The sequence below is a fragment of the Corapipo altera genome, unplaced genomic scaffold, assembly GCF_003945725.1.
Source record: "Corapipo altera isolate COAL_440 unplaced genomic scaffold, ASM394572v1 1b, whole genome shotgun sequence".
Classification (NCBI taxonomy): domain Eukaryota; kingdom Metazoa; phylum Chordata; class Aves; order Passeriformes; family Pipridae; genus Corapipo; species Corapipo altera.
In genome coordinates this window covers 3402452-3419919 of record NW_020884881.1, presented here as the reverse complement: position 1 = coordinate 3419919, position 17468 = coordinate 3402452, and the positions used below count along the sequence as shown (strand labels likewise).

Below are 17468 nucleotides of genomic sequence, written 5' to 3'. Positions count from 1 at the left end.
AAGTGTTAAACAATCTTTAATATATTCCCGGACCTTCTTTGCCTAAATAATCCTGAGCAAACCCTACAAATAGAAACAAAAAAGTTGCCAAAGACAGTTGCTGCTTTAGTGACAGAACTTAAATCACAGAATGCAATGAATCACTCTGGCCTTTCCACAACAGCCACCGTTTCCCATAAAAGTATACACTGCCTTGCTCAAGTTCCTGAAACCGCCTCCTCTAGCAGTCCTATGTGGCAGTTCCTATTGAAACTACTGGGATGCTGAGCTCGTCAACTCAAGAACTACGCTTTGTGAAACAGTATTTGTTAAAAAAGATATAAAGGGGACTTATACAAGATACCTGAAGTGTATTGTGTGAAGAGAACTGGTAAAAATATGAACTATGGAGATGGTAAGCAAGTCACTAAAATTTCATTTCCTCTAGCACCACAGCAGCTCCTACATTTATGATATTAGGACAAAAATACTTTTTTTTTCTGTCAGGCAAGTTTATCATGTTCTAGAGCTTACCCTATCATTTTGAAACTGGCTGCTCTTGAGATAATAGTGATCCAAAACATGCAATTTGCACACGCAAACTCTCGCACGCACTCCATTTCATCACACAGGATGGGCTCCATGCCTGGCTCATTCCCAGGGCCACACAAGCGCACAGAGAGCCCTCAGCCCAGCGGCTGCCCGTGGATTTTCCCTGGTCAGGGCATCTCACTTACTGAAACCGTGTCACAGCCTACGAGCACAATTTGCAACAGCACCACGAGCAAGCAATGGGCTGCACACACCACTTTGCTTTAGGCTTTTCTGTGGTAACCACGTGTGGCACCACTTTTAACATGCCCTCAGCCCTGCCAGCTGAAACCCTACACTCTCTACAACTACCTGAAAGGAGTTTGTAGCCAGGTGGGGGTTGGTCTCTTTTCCCAGGCAACTATCCGCAAGACAAGAGGGCATGGTCTTAAGTTGTGCCAGGGGAGGTTTAGGTTAGATATTAGAAAGAATTTCTTTACAGAGAGAGTGATCAGACATTGGAATGGGCTGCCCAGGGAAGTAGTGGATTCTCCGTCCCTGGAGGCTTTTAAGAAGAGACTGGATGTGGCACTTAGTGCCGTGGTCTGGTAACCACAGTGGTAGTGGATCAAGGGCTGGACTTGATGATCTCGAAGGTCCCTTCCAACGCAGCTGATTCTATGATTCTATGATGAAGACCCTCTCACCCTCCCTCCTGCCGACGGTGCCACCACTCGGTGATGACGAGGAAAAAGACACGATGACGGGGAAAAAGACACCGCCTGCCCTCCCAAGAGCTGCCCCTTCCCGGATCCAGCGGCACCGCCCCCTCGGAGCCGCGGGAACGGGCGTGCCCGAGGCGCGTGGGCGCTGCCACGTGACCGCGAGCGCGCAGCGCGATTGGCCGCGCCGGCGCGGGGCTCGAGGCGCGGCGCGGGCAGAGCTCGGTCGGCGGCGTCGCGAGCGAGCGTCGTCCGTGTGCTCCCGGAGGCGCTGCCGGAGGCTTTGTCTCCGCTCTGAGCCGCTCCGGGATGTTCTACCTCCTTTCTAAGGCGCTCTCTTACTTCTGGAGACGTGCAGGTGACGAGGATGAGAGATGGGCGACCTCAGGTAGGGGTCCCTGGGCCGGTTGTGGGTTCGTGGTGCAGCTTCACAGCCGTGGGGGCGCTGGTGGTCTCGTGCGTGGAGTTGAGTGCGAACCTGTTTCCTTAAGAAAGGAAATGAGAAGGTTGTAAGACAGTGTTTTGACTACAGAAATGTGGGAGTGTTCCCAGAAGTAGTTTGTCAGTGTTTCCTGTGTAGAACAGGTTACTGTGGCTGCTTAGAGTATGGAATGCGGTGTAGGAGGAGTGTTGTGGTGGATGCTTTGGGTTTTCCCTTGTGCTAGTGTCTTAATAAATAAAACTTCATTTTATGTGGGCTGTAGAATGGAGATGATGGTGTATTCTTTCATATTCCAAAATGGTAGACATTTCAAGTACTTTTAGTAGGATTGTTAAATGGAGCAAAAAGTACCTTTTCATATTTATGAATATTCAAAGCAAAAAAAGATTACTTTCCTGTTTTCTTGATTGTGAGTGTAGCTAATAAAGTGTTTAAAGCCTAAACTAGCTTACTTCAACTTTAAACCTGAAGTTGCAGTGCAATGCAGTTGATTGAATGTTTGTGTGATACGTAAGGAGATAGTACTTATAATCTAAAAAACTAGAAACTCCTATGGTTCTAGGAAAACAACAGCACATCTCAGTTCAGAAGTGTATTAACTATAATGTTTTTTAAAAAATGAAGAATTATTTTGTACAACTTGTTTACTCTTCCTGCTTTTTCAGTATAGAAATCTTAAACATGTTAGATTTGCCATACAAAACGTGCTGAGAACTTTCTTTTGCTATGGAAAATTCTGAAAATAGTTGATGCCCCAGAGCTTTTGGGAGTAGCTCTTTAGCTTTGGCTGGAGCTCTGGGGAAAAAAATGAGAGCTTGGCTTTTGGTAGAAGGGGCAGGCAACTCAAAATGACTGCAAGGGTACCATGAGGTTATTATGCTTGGAGAAAATTAAAAAGGCCAAAACCCAACTAAAAAGTTTCTGTAAACGTGATAGCAACAAAGGGAGAGCTAAAGAGAAGCCTTAGCTTAGAGGGAAACAGTGATAAAGGATGAGGAAAAGGCTGAGGTACTTAATACCTTCTTTGCCTCAGTCGGCTTTTTGATAGAAGGGATAGCACTTTTAGTAGCATTCATAACTTGTTGCATAGTTCTGTAAACACGTGATTTGGGCTTTTCCTCTTGATGCAGGTGATCAAGAATTGAAAACAGTACAAGGAGTAGTGACAAGACTTTGCCATGATTATGGGATGATAGATGACATGATAGTCTTCACAAAGGATGTTGTTACAAAAAATATGTTGCTGGCCATTGGACAAGAAGTTATTGCCACAGTGGAAGAGGATAAAACATCGGGTGGCCTGAAGGCTATCAGGGTAAGAGGTGAAGATAAATAGTAGTCTGTGTAAGTACCTTGAGGCTTTGTTTTGGAAGTTGCTATAGTTGTGGCCTCACAAATTCTGCAAAATAGGAGAAATTGCCAGCCCTTCACCCAGTGGGGATGAGTTCTTTTTCAGTTTTTTTTAATTATTATTTTATTCCCTCTCCTTTAAAATTATGTTTAATAATGATTCTCTGATTATAGGTGTAGATGTAGGGGATATGAAACTACTAATTGAGATAATTGCATCAGAATTTTTTAGTCATAGCTGCTCCAGATCTGTGCAAACTTTTCTGAGTTTCAGTTTTATGTTACTGTTGCATGAATGCCTAAGAACATAAAAGCAGGGGCTGCAAGTTTATTCTTTTTGCACAGAAGTAAGAACATAAATTTCCCTGTTGTAAAAATTGGCAAGTTTGTGTTACAGACAGTAATAAAAATGGAGATACCCATACTTTGCTTGCTTAACACTTCATTGTAAATCTATTTCAAGCTTGATTATACCTTGTCACAAATTTTGAAGGGAGTTTTTCTCAGCATATTTAGTGTTGAAACCAGTGCAGTTTCATTGATTAAATAAAACTGAAGAAGGACCGTTAGTGGGGAGAGAGTTTTATTGTGTGATCTAAAATGAAACACAGAAGGAAAGTAAAAGAGAAGTCTTGTTTCTAAAGTATTACTGGCTCCAGTGTTATCAAAAACCTAGTGTCTTGTAAGATAACCTGTCTCTTCTTATTTCCTTTTGTTTCTTCTTTTTAAATTGAAATTAATTTATTATATAAAAACTAAATATTGTTTGTCCAACAAGCAGTCTCAATGCTGTTTGATAAAATAGTACCCACGGAGTCAGACAATGGATTAGTTTAAATCTTATTTTTTCTTCCTTGTTTTCCTTCTGACTGGCAGCTTTCATCATGCTGTTGAAATATTGTTGTTGCTCCAAAATACATAAACCTGGCAGCTGAAAAACTACATAAGGATCTACAAAACAAGTGTAATGTTTTAGCAGTTGTGGGATGTTTTGCTGTGTGTTCTAGATAATGGCATTTTCAAAAGATCTTTTTTTCAAAAGTATAGTGATTTATCTTATTCCTGTTTGTGAGGCATAATCCTATGGGCATCTCAGACTGTTGGCAATGTAGTTTGTGTCTAGGTGAAAAGCTGAAAGCTGAGTTTATGCCAAAAGCTGACTGGACTCCATAGAAAGTCAAAGTCCAAGAACAGTCTTGATTCAATAGGCAAGAAGAAAAAACTCATTTCTTCAAAGTCTGTTCGAAGTATTTGAATAAAAACCTAAATTCATTCTATAGTTTTTGATGTCTTAAATTACTTCCCATGTAGTGGCACAAACTTGACTCACTCTGTTTGATAAGAAAAAACATTGTAGTGTTTTTGGGGGGCAGAGGCAAACAGCTAAGTCTCTTTTTTAAACTCCTCGTCGGAGGAGAAAATTTAGCTTCCTGACAAGTATAATCATTAAATACTGTACAAAATGATGCTTGAACACAAGTACTATCTCCTTCCAATTAACTCAGATATTCTTGGTGAATGTGAAGGTGTGTCTGTCAGACTGGAGCAAAACATAGATTTTTTTTAATTATTATTATATTTTTTACAGTGAGTTTTCATGTTATCAAAAGAAATATCAGGTAATGATAGTTCTTTAAATGCAATATCACTGTATTGACTAAACAGTAGCTAAATATATGTAGTCTAACTGTAGGGTTTGCAAACTCTGAAGTAGAGGTAGACATAGACTATTTATTACTATCTTAAATGGTAATATGCGTTATGTTCAACAAAACAAATCATATAAAAATTAGGATCATAGTCCAGTTCAGATTGGACCAGACTTCTGTAAATTTAGATTTGAGGTGGTGCTATAGAGAGTCTGTGAGAAGCAGCTCTAGGGGTTTTCCTATTCAAATTATTGAAGAACAACTGAGGGTCAGTCTGAAAAAGTGTTTATAAACACTATCTTAGAAACATATTTTTTGCTTTCTGAAACAGTGATTAGCTCTAGGTCTTCTTGTGTACAGTCACATTGCTGAGAGTGATTCTCTTGTTAATATGAAGAAAATTCTTAAGTAGACCTAAGGCAAGGGAAGCCTGAGAAAGATTTGAAAAATCAGCATGTAATTATAGTAGTTGTCAGCGTTGCAGCATACAGCAGATTTTTTAAAGAAGTTACTTACTGTTTACTACTCATTGGTTTTGTGTACAAAAAGTAACAGCTACAGTGACTAAATAGTTGTCTAATAAGAAGCTTTGCTACCATAAGGAATTGAAATTCTGATATTTATTGTAGGAATATATGTTTAACATGTAATTCTAAGTATGAGCTGTTTAAATGTTGGGGTTATTTTTGTGTTAATAGATAGACACCATCCAGGATACACAAGAAGACTTCAGTCCTACTTTTGATGCCTCTGAACTAAATAACAAAACATTAATTGGCAGTATTACCTCTCTCTCTAAGCATGGTGGCTATATTAATCAGAATACTTACTTTGCAATGGAAGACGTCTGGGAAGGTGTGTAGGGGCTTTTTTGTTTCCTCTTTCTTAATATTTTCATATGTACAATAGAAATATCTTCTGATAGACTTGCAGTTGAGATCCTGAGTAAGTTCTAATAGAGTGTGTGCAGTGAAACACCCATACATGGGTGAAGAAAACAGGTGTATTTTTCCACCAGCATCTCTTATGTAGTTTGGCATAACCTGTGGGGAGAGGGATTGCAAAGTGAAGTTTGGAATCAGTGGATCTGAATAATGCATTGTCCTGGATTTTACTTAACTTACACTAATTCTGTAGGAGAGTAATGTAAATTGATATATCAATAGTAATTAAATAGTATCAATAGTAATTAAACTTAAGAAATGTTCCATTTTATATAGATTTCAAACCCTGTGAAGGTGATTGGGTGCAAGCAAAGTATTTTATTAATTTGACAACATGGAAGAGTGAAGCAGTTGCTGTAAGGCCTTTGAGATATAAGCAAGTAAACAAGGTAAACATTCTGCACATTGTTTTTGGCAAGAGGAATCTTGTGTGAAGTGGGGTTTTGAAGTTGGTTTAAGTCAGGAATATTGGTAGATCTTCTGTTTTACATCTTTAATTAAAAGATAAAATGTATCAATTTATCCATTTGTAGGATTGTTTCTACAATATCAAGGCTTTTTGAGAAAGCATACACATTTTGGTTTGAACAGAAAGAGTAACTAACTTATTATCAATTGTTGATTTGAATGCTTTCTATTGGTTGTAATGAGGATGTGTGAACTTTGAAACTTTTTAAGAAGTCATGACTGTGGAATTAATTATGTTTAATTTTTCCAAGTGTTTTGGCTTAAAAACAACCATTGTCCCCTTTTTTAATGAAAGTATCTGTTCACTCTAGTAATGCATATATTAGGTTAATGGTTTATTTTCTTTGTCTTAGCTGTATATATTGAATATTTGCATGTCAAGCATAGAAAAATATTTCTTCTCTTGTACCTTCTAGTATTGAAGTATAAATTAGGTAAGTTGATCTGTCACAAGAGAGGTATTGTAATTAAGGCAAATGTACATATTGTAATATACACTTAAGTGGAACCTAATGTTTATCTGAAGTACTTGTTTTTCTTTACAGTTTTAAATCTAAAGACAAGCACAGGTTACAGATCTAGGCTTACCCCCAATGAATAACTGAAAGTTCAGAATGCACCTTTGTTAATGCTAGAAGGCCTGTTTCATGGGACAACAATACACAATGCTATTATGTCTGTCAGCTTAAGCAGATAATATCAAGTAAAACTGAATGCAAACTATTACAGGTTCGCATTTCCAGCATCTGTGGAAAAACTGGGACAGTAGATGAGAGTATATTTTTCACTTTGGATTCCTTGAGACTTCCTGATGGCTATTCACCTCGTAGGCATGATCTAGTGAATGCAATTGTGGTGGAAAGCAGTCAGTCGTGTTATATTTGGAGAGCTCTCTGCCTGGTGCCAGTCAGCGAGGATGGGTAATATTCATTGTTTTGTTCTCTTTATAACAATTAGAGATGTAGTGTAATTATGCAGCTTACATTTCATTTTATCTGTTAAGCAAGAAATACTGGGAATTCTTCCCTAGGTGTCTAGAAGGCATGATAGATCATTGGAAAAATCAGAGGGTGTTATTATTTGACCCTTGCTTTTTTTTTTTTTTTTGTTTCCTCCCCCTTTCCAGAAGGTGAGGACATCTGTACTTACTAGAGAAGCAAAACTAGTAGCAGCTAAGCTCAGGGATATTGCTTGGCAGGGTAGGAGTTTTGCATGGCTTTGTTAGAAAAATGCTCATGCTCTTACCTTGTTTCCTCTAATCTGTGCTCTTTTAGTGGGGACTTGACTGTTCAAAAACCATTCTCAGTAAGACTGATATAAAATGAATGTTTCTTTAATCCATTTTGCTTAAGTTATAGTGATTGCTGAGGTATCTGTCCTGAATGGAACAGTTAAATAATCTGAATAATAGAGATTCGTTGGACTTGCAAGTATCAAACTGAGAGGTTCTGCAGACACTTTAGATGACATATGTGATGTGAGGATCAGGAGAGATTGCAGAAGAGGTTGGAAAAAGTAGATGATGTTCAGGGAGAAGAAGTAAAACTTAGTGAAATAATCAACTTTACAGATGTAGAATGGCAGCTAGGAAGTAGCAGTTCTGCAGCAAAGATCTGGAGTTTGACCTGTGAATTTAAGTGTCTGTCCTGTGAAAAACATACCACCTAAATAAATAGGGCTATTACCTGTAAAATCTATCACTTACCATGCTAAGGCCTTGGTAGGATTACAGTCTGATTCTGCGGGCCAAAAGTAAATTGTCAACCAATTGCAAAGTCCAAAGGGGAGAGCAAAAGAACATTGTGATATCTTTCAAACACAGTCTTTGGGAGAACTTGCCTTTGGGACATCTCCAGGAAATAAAGCTAAGGGCAGTACACATCTTCAAGGAATCTACAAGGAATGAAATAAGATGTTTTCACTAAAGATAACAGATAAAATAGATTTAAATTGTACCTAGATGAAACTTGAAGTCTGGACATCATTTTGCAAAACAGTACAAATCGTTCACATATTTTTTCAGTTGGACCTGCTTTTAATGATGGATTTTATACAGAAAATTATTACTAAAGCCAGATTACAAAAGTAGACCTTAGGGTTGATTTCTCAGGCTTAGTGTACATCCTACCATATCAAAAAATTGAGGCAGCTTAAGCTGCAAGGGGAGACATCTAGTGGGCTTGGCTAGTAATTTGATGTAGCTAATGAAGAACAGCTGCATTCATTTTCTACTTCAGTATGTTAGATAACTCAGGAATACTTAGGGTGTGTAAATATTGGTGAGATTATTAAAATATTTCTGAGTTATTTCCATGCTGCTCCATCTAAATGAATAGTTTCTTAATTGCAACATAAAAGGAATTTTAAAAAATTGTTTCTACAGGTAGAAGGAGGTTAGAGCTGTGGTCAGTGTTTCAGACTGGAAAGAGCATGTGACTGGTTTCACAGATATTTTTTTTGGTAGTATGCGTGATTGGAGTTTTCAAGGGTGCTTTTTGGTTTTCATGTGTTTTTTAATTTCTTCAGGTTGCTGTTTTCAGCTTGGAGCAATAAGCAGAAGACACAAGTGCTTGGCTTAAAACACTTCCAGTCTAGTAATTTTATCACTTAAGCTCCAGTTCTACACATGACTCTTGCTAAGGAGCTGCTCTTTGTTGTGTCTTTTTTCAACTCGCAGGAAGATCCATAACAGCTTCAGTCACTGTTTGATTCAGCTCTTCAGCAAAGATTAGCTAACTTCTCAATCATTTCAGTCTTGTGTCCAAAGTTTTATGCTGGTTTACTGTGCTGCTGACAAAAGCTTGTTGCTGCTTAAATTAGGAAAGGTAATCCAATTGCCTTGGAAGTATCAGTGGCTGAGAAAAAATTAGCTCTCTCACCTTCTTCTTTCTAAATATTGTGACTATGCCTTTGTATAGTGCTTCTTAAACTTGTGCTGAATCAAAGATATTTATTGAGATATTTATTTTTACAGACAATCTCACTCTAGTGGAGGTAATACAGATGAGCCTTATGAAGACTTAATGAGAGAAAAAGGAGAGTTGAAAATATCAAGAATGACTGACTTTGGAACTCTGAAGCAGGGGGAATCTAAAAGGATTATCATTTGGATAGAGTAAGCCTTTCTTTTCGTTTGAAGATTTCTTTATTTCCATCTCTCCATAGTCTGTAAACCTGTCTTTCAGACAGAAGCCTCTTGTAGTGGAACCTTGTGATTTTTAATCTTCAAATAATCTCCAGATACTATGGAAATAAAGAGAATTTAACATTAAATTTAATATCTGTAGGGTAACCTTATTGCAGAGAGTGCATTAACTCTCCCCAGTCCTATATCTTTTTTCAATCCTAATCAGATCTTTCCTGGAATAAGGATTGAAATAAATGCTTTTACTTGTGTGTTCAATTTAAACTGCAGATACGCTGCCATCTTAAAAACCTTAGAACAAGAGGACTGTTACATACTCATGTGTTAAAAGCAGACCAGATTTTTTTTTCTAATTTTTTTTTAAACTTGGATGCCAAAGAACTATGTTGGTGTATCCTTGAGAGGTTTTTTGTTTTGGTAATTTTCTCTATTTTTTGTGTTAGTGTTTTTTTTCTTTCACATCTGGGCATAAAGTCTTAAATGAAGACACACCTGAATACTCATTATTTGTTGCCCTATATTCTTCCCTAAGAATTAGTTACCCACTGATGAATTTTAAGCTCCCATAGATTTTAATTATACACAGTATTTCTGTATGCTTCTTACGGTAGTTGATGTGACTTAGAAACATTAACATAAAGTAGAGGTTCTAGTCCTCATGAGTTAGAAGCAGCAGTGCACTTTCTTTCTGATAGCAGTTTTGAAATAATGGTAAACTAACCTGCAGGCGATTGTACTTGACTTCAGGTAGAACTAAGCTTCTCAAGAACATTCACTAAGCGTTTAATTATGTAGCTAATTACATAACTACTTCTAGGAATAAAGGGAGTGTACCACAGTCCTTGATCAGCTGCAGATTAGCTGGATGGGTGAAAGACAAGCAATTCAGGGTTCAGATTCCTCAAAAATGTGAGAACAGTCCAGAAGCATATCTGCCATCTTTTCCAATAAATCAAGAAGACCTCTCAAAAGATGGAGTTAATTCATTTAACAGCAGTGGAGAAACAACATGTCAGTCATCGAACAATACATCCATTATAAAGAATGGAGTCATTCCAGGTACAGTGAAGTGTTAACATTTGAATGCTGAGTGTTGGCTCCTCAGGAGACCTGTAGGTTTGTTTGAGAAGACTTGTGGTAACAAAATTTGTTATTTTATGTTTACTACAGAAGGAATGAATTTTCAAGATACAGATTTATCAAGGACTGAAGAAAACATTTCCTTGGTGAAAGATGAAAATCTACAAAATGGAGGAAGTGAGCAAAGAGAACATGTGGAGCAACAAACAAAGCATGACAAAATTACTGGAGAAATTGTAATACCACCAGGTGGAAAAACATTCATAGTGATCATATGCACAGCTGTGTAAGTATTTCTTTCCATTGTTTCTAACCAATACAATGGAAACAAGTCATGAAAAGAGACTTAATAGTTTCCTTATTCTGGGTGTTGTTCTCTTCTTGGTGTGTCGTGGTTTAACCCTAGCTGGCAACTCAGCCCCCACAGCTGCTCGCTCGCTCGCTCCTCCACAGCGGAATGGGGGAGACACTCGGAAGAGTAAAAGTGAGAAAACTCACGAGTTGAGATAAAGACACTTTAATAGGTAAAGCAAAAGCCACGCACACACAAGCAAAGTAAAACAAGAAATTCTTCGCTTCCCATGGGCGCACAGGTGCTTAGCCATCCCCAGGAAAGCAGGGCCACATCACCTGTAACAGTGACTTGGGAAGATGAATGCCATCACTCTGAACATCCCTCTTCTTCCTTCCTCCCCCAGCTTTATATACTGAGCATGATGCCATATAGTCTGGAATATCCTTTGGGTCAGTTGGGGTCTCAGCTGTCCTGGCTGTGGCCCTTCCCAATTTCTTGTTTATGTTCAGCCTCCTCATTGGTAGTACGAGAAGGGGAAAAGGCCTTGACTCTGTGTAAGCACTGCTCAGCTACAATGAAAGCATCTCTGTGTTATCAATACTGGTTTCAGCACAAAGCCAAACAGAACCCCATGCTAGCTACTATGAAGAAAAGTAACTCTACCCTGGTCAAATCCAGTACATGATATAGTGTAAAGTAAGCCATATTAGCAAGTTGTCTTATATTAGATTTTGAAAGTAGTTATCATTTTAATGCTCAATTCTGATTTTTATTGGAAGAAAATAGTAGTAGTTAATGAAGTAACATAGTGGGAGTAGATAATGTCTGTAAAATGACAGTGATGTGAACATAACAGATGGTTATATTATTTGCAGGAAATCCATTGCTCCACGATCACAAGAACTAATGCAGATTTCCTGGGAATTTTTGTGTTATGTCTGATACATTTCTTCAATCTCAGTATCATGTATTGCTACATGCCCGATCTCAAGCTTTCCTGTTCTGTGATGGGAAATTCAAGTTATGTATGCTGAAATAAGAATGAAACAGCTTTCTTCATTGAAGGTGTAATTCATAGAGGAAGTGGTTTGCAGATATTAAAAACCCTTGAAAAACAAAAAATACTATGCTGTACAAAATATTTAATTAATTTATTTCAAAGAGTGGCTTTGTGTGAGCTTTTTCAGAATTCAAGTAGGAACCTCATGCTGCAAAGCTTACATTTGTGTACTTTTCAGTTATTTCCAACCAAAGCTCTATAGGTGGTGTGTTCCACAGCCATTGAGTCTTAGGATGATAATTTAAAAGTTAGACAGGGGAAAACAAGGTCAAATGGTTTCATTCATCAAAATAATACTGCATTAATTTTCACACTGCTTCTCTTATCATTTTGAATAGTGAGGCAAGGGGTAGAAAATTTCTTAGGAGGATGTTTTAGCTGCAATTTGAAAGTTAAAGCTAAAGGCATGGCCTGCCTTTGTGGAGAAAAACATGTAGAAAGAATAATTTATATTTCACTGTAAATCTGTGAAGGCCACAAAGTCTTAGAATCTTCTAATACAGAATAATCCACACAAAACTCAATGGGAGGCTGCAGCACACAAAGGTAACAAGAGCTTGCTGGCCACTTAAGAGACCACAGAGACTGCACATTTAGACCATAAATCTGGACAGTTCGGAATCAGCACAGAGATCAGGCTATAGTTTTAACCTGAGCAGGTAGTTTCAGTTGGCAGAAGTACAAAAGGTGATACTCCTGCCAAAGAAAAAGCTGGAATCCTTCTGGGATGCATTTGTTTTGGGCACATGGTAACAGTGTTGGAGTACGTAGTTACTAGGAGAGAACTGGACTCTTAAGTAGCGCTTAAGTTTCTTAGCGACCAGTGTGAGGAAACTGTTCCCTCCTGTTTTTTTCCCTTCTGTCACTCCCCAAGGAACACTTACATATATAAAATATGTTTTTCAGAATTAAAGCATCCTTCCTACTTTATCCATTTCATGTGTTTACAGTTAGGGTTCAGTTCTGAGGCAAGCTGCAACAACACTGTTACTGCAGACATTAAAGGGGTTCCTCTGCTTCAGGTTCCTCTGATGGAACTGTTTAGTTCATCTTTTTCAGTATCAGTAATTCCAAGGTGTTCCTTGTTGACAGAAGTATTAATTCTGTACTCTACTATGCTGAATGAAGGGATTTTGCTCTTTACCCAAGTTTTGATGAAATTGTGGATTTGAGATTTTTGCTATTGTTTTGTTTCAGAGTTTTTTTAATTATTTATGATACCTAGATTGAACTCGGGGTGGGGAGTAACTGTGAAGAATTACCCTAAATTAACAGTTCTCTTATGTTACTGAAGTGAGAATCTACAGTTTTATTTTAAAAAATACTTATGGTTGGGGAAAATGAAGTGTGACCATGCTGGTTTTAAGAACATAACTTCTGTTCACTTGAAGGAATCATGGGCACAGTAAAGAGCTCCTGTTACTTGGCTTTTCTGATTTTACTGTTGGACGCTATATTGAAGCCACTGTAACAAATGAAGAAGAATTACTTATAGCACCTGTGGAACCATTTTCTCCAAGAAAGCCTAAAATTATTGCAGATTCTCAGCTAAGGAAGACAACAGTGACTGGCCCTAAAAACAGAAGGTACTGTGAATTAGAGCAAAAGTTAACACTTAGGTAATACTGCTCTGTTTGGTATTGCTATATCTGTTCTGTAATGCTAACAAAGAAAATGTGAAACTGGGAGAGTCTGTACATGTCTATATGTTTACTACATGTATGTGTGTGTTGTAAACAAGATGATTGCAGAGACTGCAGATAGAAGAGATTGTTTTAGTAAATTACTTCTTGATTTCATTGTAGATTTTTCAAACAGAATCTCTTTCTAATGTATAGTGTGGTAATAAATAAGATAAAACATGGCTCATAGTTATCTACAAGTAACAACAGTATTGTTAAGAAAAAAGATAGTAAATTGAAAATAGCTTTCTGGGATAATAAGCTTCTTAATTTTTTATACAACTTTGATGTCTATATCTGACTAATGTTTCCCATCTTTCATTCAGAGCTTTTCCTTTTGCAAATAAATTTACATGAAATTTGCTTAGTTATAAAAATATACCTAAACTGAAAAAGCAGAAACAGAATGTTTTCAAGTGATCTGTAACCAGAACACTTAGAATCACAGAATAGCTAGAGTTAGAAGGGACCCACAGGGAACATCAAAGTACAACTCTTGGCCCTGCACAGGACCACCCCAAGAATCTCACCTTGTGCCTGAGAGCATTGTCCAAACACTTTTTGAACTTTGGTTGTTGTCCAAACACTTGGCACTCTGGTGCCATTACGCCTTCCCTGGGAAACCTGTTCCAGTGCCCAACCACCCTCTGGGTGAAGGTCCTGTTCCTAATATCCAACCTCAGCCTCCCCTGACACAACTTCAGTCCGTTCCCTCAAGTCCTGTCACTGGTCACCACAGAGAAGAGATCAGTGCCTGCCTGTCGCCTTCCCCTCATGAGGAAGCTGTAGACAGCTATGAGATCTCCCCTCAGTCTCCTCCAGACCAAACAGACCAAGTGACCTGCAGCCACTCCTCGTACAGCTTCCCTCTCAGGGCCCTTCACCTCTATGCTCGACCCATGAGCCAGTTGCTCACCCACCACATGATGTGTTTATCCAGCTGTTGCTGGACATTTTGTCCAGAAGGATACTGAGAGACACTGTTGAAAGCTTTACTGAAATCCAAAAAGATTACATCAACTGGCTTCCCTTGATCACATAGGTAGGTTACCTTGTCATAAAAGGAAATTAAGTTGGTCAAGCAGGACTTTCTCCTCATGAGCCTGGGCAGGCTGTGACCATTGACTGTGTTGTCCTGCAGGTGTCCTGCAGAATAATAATCCTCATATCTTTATCAGACACTAACGCGAGACTGACAGGCCTGTAGTTTCTAGGGTCCTCCTTCTTGCCCCTCTTGAAAATCAGGACAACATTGGCCAACTTCCAGTCAACTGGATCTCTCCAGATTCCCAAGACCATTCAAAAATCATTGAGAATGGTCTTGCAATGATATCAGCCATCTCTGAGTACTCGTACAAATCTTGTCAGGCTCCACAGACTTACAGAGATCCATCTGCAGGAGCAAATTGTGCACAAGTTTGGGGTCAGCTGGAAGTTTATCTTTCTCACAGCCATGGTCCTCCAGCTCAGGGCACTGGCACCCCTTAGACCCTCATTGGTGTTGAAGACAGGCAAAGAAAGTGTTAAACACCTCTACCTTGTCTGTGTCTCTGTTTGTGAGGTGACCATCCTCATCCTGTAATGGGCCAATGTTGTTTCTGCACTGTCTTTTGCCATTGACATATTTTGAAAAACTTCTTTTGTCTCCCACAGTACTGGAACAGCTTCAACTCCAACTGAGCTTTGACCACATGATTTTTCTCCCTACAGTGCCAAGCAGCATCTCTGTAGAGGATTGTTTATCTGTCTTCCCAATACGGCAAACTTCTCAATTGTCTCTTTGAAGGAGTCATTGGGTCTGTCCTCTGTGTGCATGCGTTTTGGGTTTATAGTCTTGGTGATGTGGCATGTTAATTAGCTGTCTTTCACATATATAATTTGAGAAAGCTAAGTGGTATGTCATACATTTTTGTTTTAGAAATAACAGAAGGTGGTGTTCAAACTTTCTCCCACATTATACCATACCGGATGAATTAAGAAGATGTGTGGAGCAGAAGTTAGACATACTGACCTTTCAGCCCCTCCTAGCAGAGGTATGCAAGTGTAGATTTATATAAGAAAATACTTCTTATGTAAGTGTTTCTGTTGAAACTTGCCTTAACTTAGCAAAAATGTGTCAGTGTAACTGATGATGACCTAACACAGTTGCCAAGTAGACTTAGACTTCATGGGTTTCAGTATGTTACAGAATACAAGCTTACAAGAGCACAAAAGCCTAGATGTGAAAAACTGAGAAGGGAGCAGAAATATACTGGGGGGGGGATATTGCAGAAGCTGAACAAAGATCCTCTATATTCTTACTTTTTAAACATCATTGGAAAGGGTTTTTTGAGGTCTGAGAACAGTTGTTTCATAGAAAATGAAAGCAAAATCTCTTAAATTATTGCAATATCAGAATTCTTTCTGGCTGTTAAAAATTGTTTTCCTAAGCATCCTCAGATTTAATTCACTATTGACTTGTTCCAACTCTTCCTACAAAGTATAGTAATTTTAGAATACATACAAAATACCCCAACCCCCCCCCCCCCCCCCACCAAAGTCTTAACAAGAGCAGTGATTCTTTCTCCAAAACTTTGCCCTGATGTCTTGTAGAACATTGCTGTAAGTCACTTTTTCTTTGGTACATTTTTAAGTACTTACAAACTGGGGCTGGTACCATTTCTAAAAATGTAAAAGCTATGTCGTCTGCTGTCTAAACAGGAGCATAGAAATCAGTTTGTAGACTGCCCCTGAATTCAGATGTTGGAACTACCACTGTAGTAAGGAGAGACTTGGTTAACTCTTCAACTGACTGGCTATTGTATCTGAGGTCTAAGGACTATACTGATTTTGTTTGACTACTGGGGGTGTTTAAGTATGTTAATATATCCCAAATCTTCATTCACGAAGCCCAGCCATGATGATATCCATCTGTTGTATGGATACATGTATGTAGATGTCTTAATTGGCAACCCAGTTGCTGTGCAGTCCGTTTCAAAAGCTGTTTTGTATAATGTTAGTAATTGTGGGTTCCCTGTCTTGTTGTACAACAATAATGTTTACTGTTTTGTTTTTCAGCGTCTTAATCTAGATAATTATAAAGCAAACTTCTCTACTCTTTTGTGGCTTGAAGAGATCCAAGCAGAAATGGATTTAAAATGTTTCAGCATGAGTGGGATTACTTTGAAAAGGAATGGGAACTTTTTAGTGCTGGAAGTACCAGGATTAGAAGAGGGCAGACCTCGCCTGGTTCCAGGTAGAAATTAATGTGAAGTAAAGCCAAATGGCACATTGATCCATATTTTCACTACAACTTCAGTCTGTTGCTTATTCATTTGTTTAAAGAAGTCTTTCACATATTTGAACACAAAGTTATTAATTTAGGCTACTAGACGGGGGAACTGCTGTATTAGTGACTCAATCTTGCAATGGCTGCTGTCTGAAGCAGCATTGCATGTGTCTGTTCTTACACTTGTTCCAATAGGATTTTTCATGTGCAAAAATTAGTGAGGCTTTCAGCAAAAATAAACTGTGCAATGTAGTAATAGCTTAAAAGATAGTAGGTATAGCAAAAGCTGTGAAAGTAGTTAAAATTAAATTCAGAATTTCAAATGAAGATTTGTTTTCAGGAGATGTTGTCTGATGTCATCAATACTAGTTGCCTTTTAAAGTGTAGTATACAACTGCATATAGCATTTAGGAACAGGTAGTCACAGATACAGGAACTTTGCTGAAGTTAACCTCCTGCAAATTCCTAGTTTAAACATGCAAAAGAGAAAGAAATTATATGCTGCAGCAGAAGTTATACTATTCCTTGTAACAGTATGTTGCCTTTTAACTTTGTTTACAATTAGGTGATAAGGTGATACTGAAAAGTCAGGTCTACTCGGAGCATATAATAGAGTACATTGCCTTTATTACTGAGGTAAGCAAAGTGTATCTCCTCTTGAAAATACAGCGGTCCACAAGTTTCAAAAGGGAAGCTTGCAATTCATGGAGTTACAGACCAGTTTAACCTTTCTTGGTAAACTAGGTTTGTTTTATCTACATTCTGAGTGGTAATTTTGTATTTTTATTGTATTTTTGAAGGCTTTGGCTTCCCTATTCTTTTGAGATTATAATGCTTACCTGCTATAAAAGCA

At 38.3% G+C, this 17468-nt stretch overlaps 1 protein-coding gene across 3 annotated transcripts in view; it reads left to right on the top strand.

Moving 5' to 3' along the window:
* Window positions 1-1438: 1438 nt before the first annotated feature.
* The window catches only part of MOV10L1 (Mov10 like RISC complex RNA helicase 1), a 40317-nt gene continuing 24287 nt past the window's right edge, over window positions 1439-17468 (top strand). For 2 of the 3 annotated variants that reach the window (XM_027639919.1, XM_027639915.1), the window contains exons 1-12: window positions 1439-1620; window positions 2805-2989; window positions 5372-5528; window positions 5894-6006; window positions 6815-7005; window positions 9060-9200; window positions 10048-10289; window positions 10401-10596; window positions 13057-13251; window positions 15266-15380; window positions 16405-16582; window positions 17181-17251. In XM_027639919.1, the coding sequence (XP_027495720.1) occupies window positions 1542-1620; window positions 2805-2989; window positions 5372-5528; window positions 5894-6006; window positions 6815-7005; window positions 9060-9200; window positions 10048-10289; window positions 10401-10596; window positions 13057-13251; window positions 15266-15380; window positions 16405-16582; window positions 17181-17251 (1863 nt within the window). In that variant the 5' untranslated portion in view covers window positions 1439-1541. Of the gene's footprint in view, window positions 1621-2804; window positions 2990-5371; window positions 5529-5893; window positions 6007-6814; window positions 7006-9059; window positions 9201-10047; window positions 10290-10400; window positions 10597-13056; window positions 13252-15265; window positions 15381-16404; window positions 16583-17180; window positions 17252-17468 lie in introns of those variants that run through there. The other variant, XM_027639916.1, reaches the window with a different exon arrangement.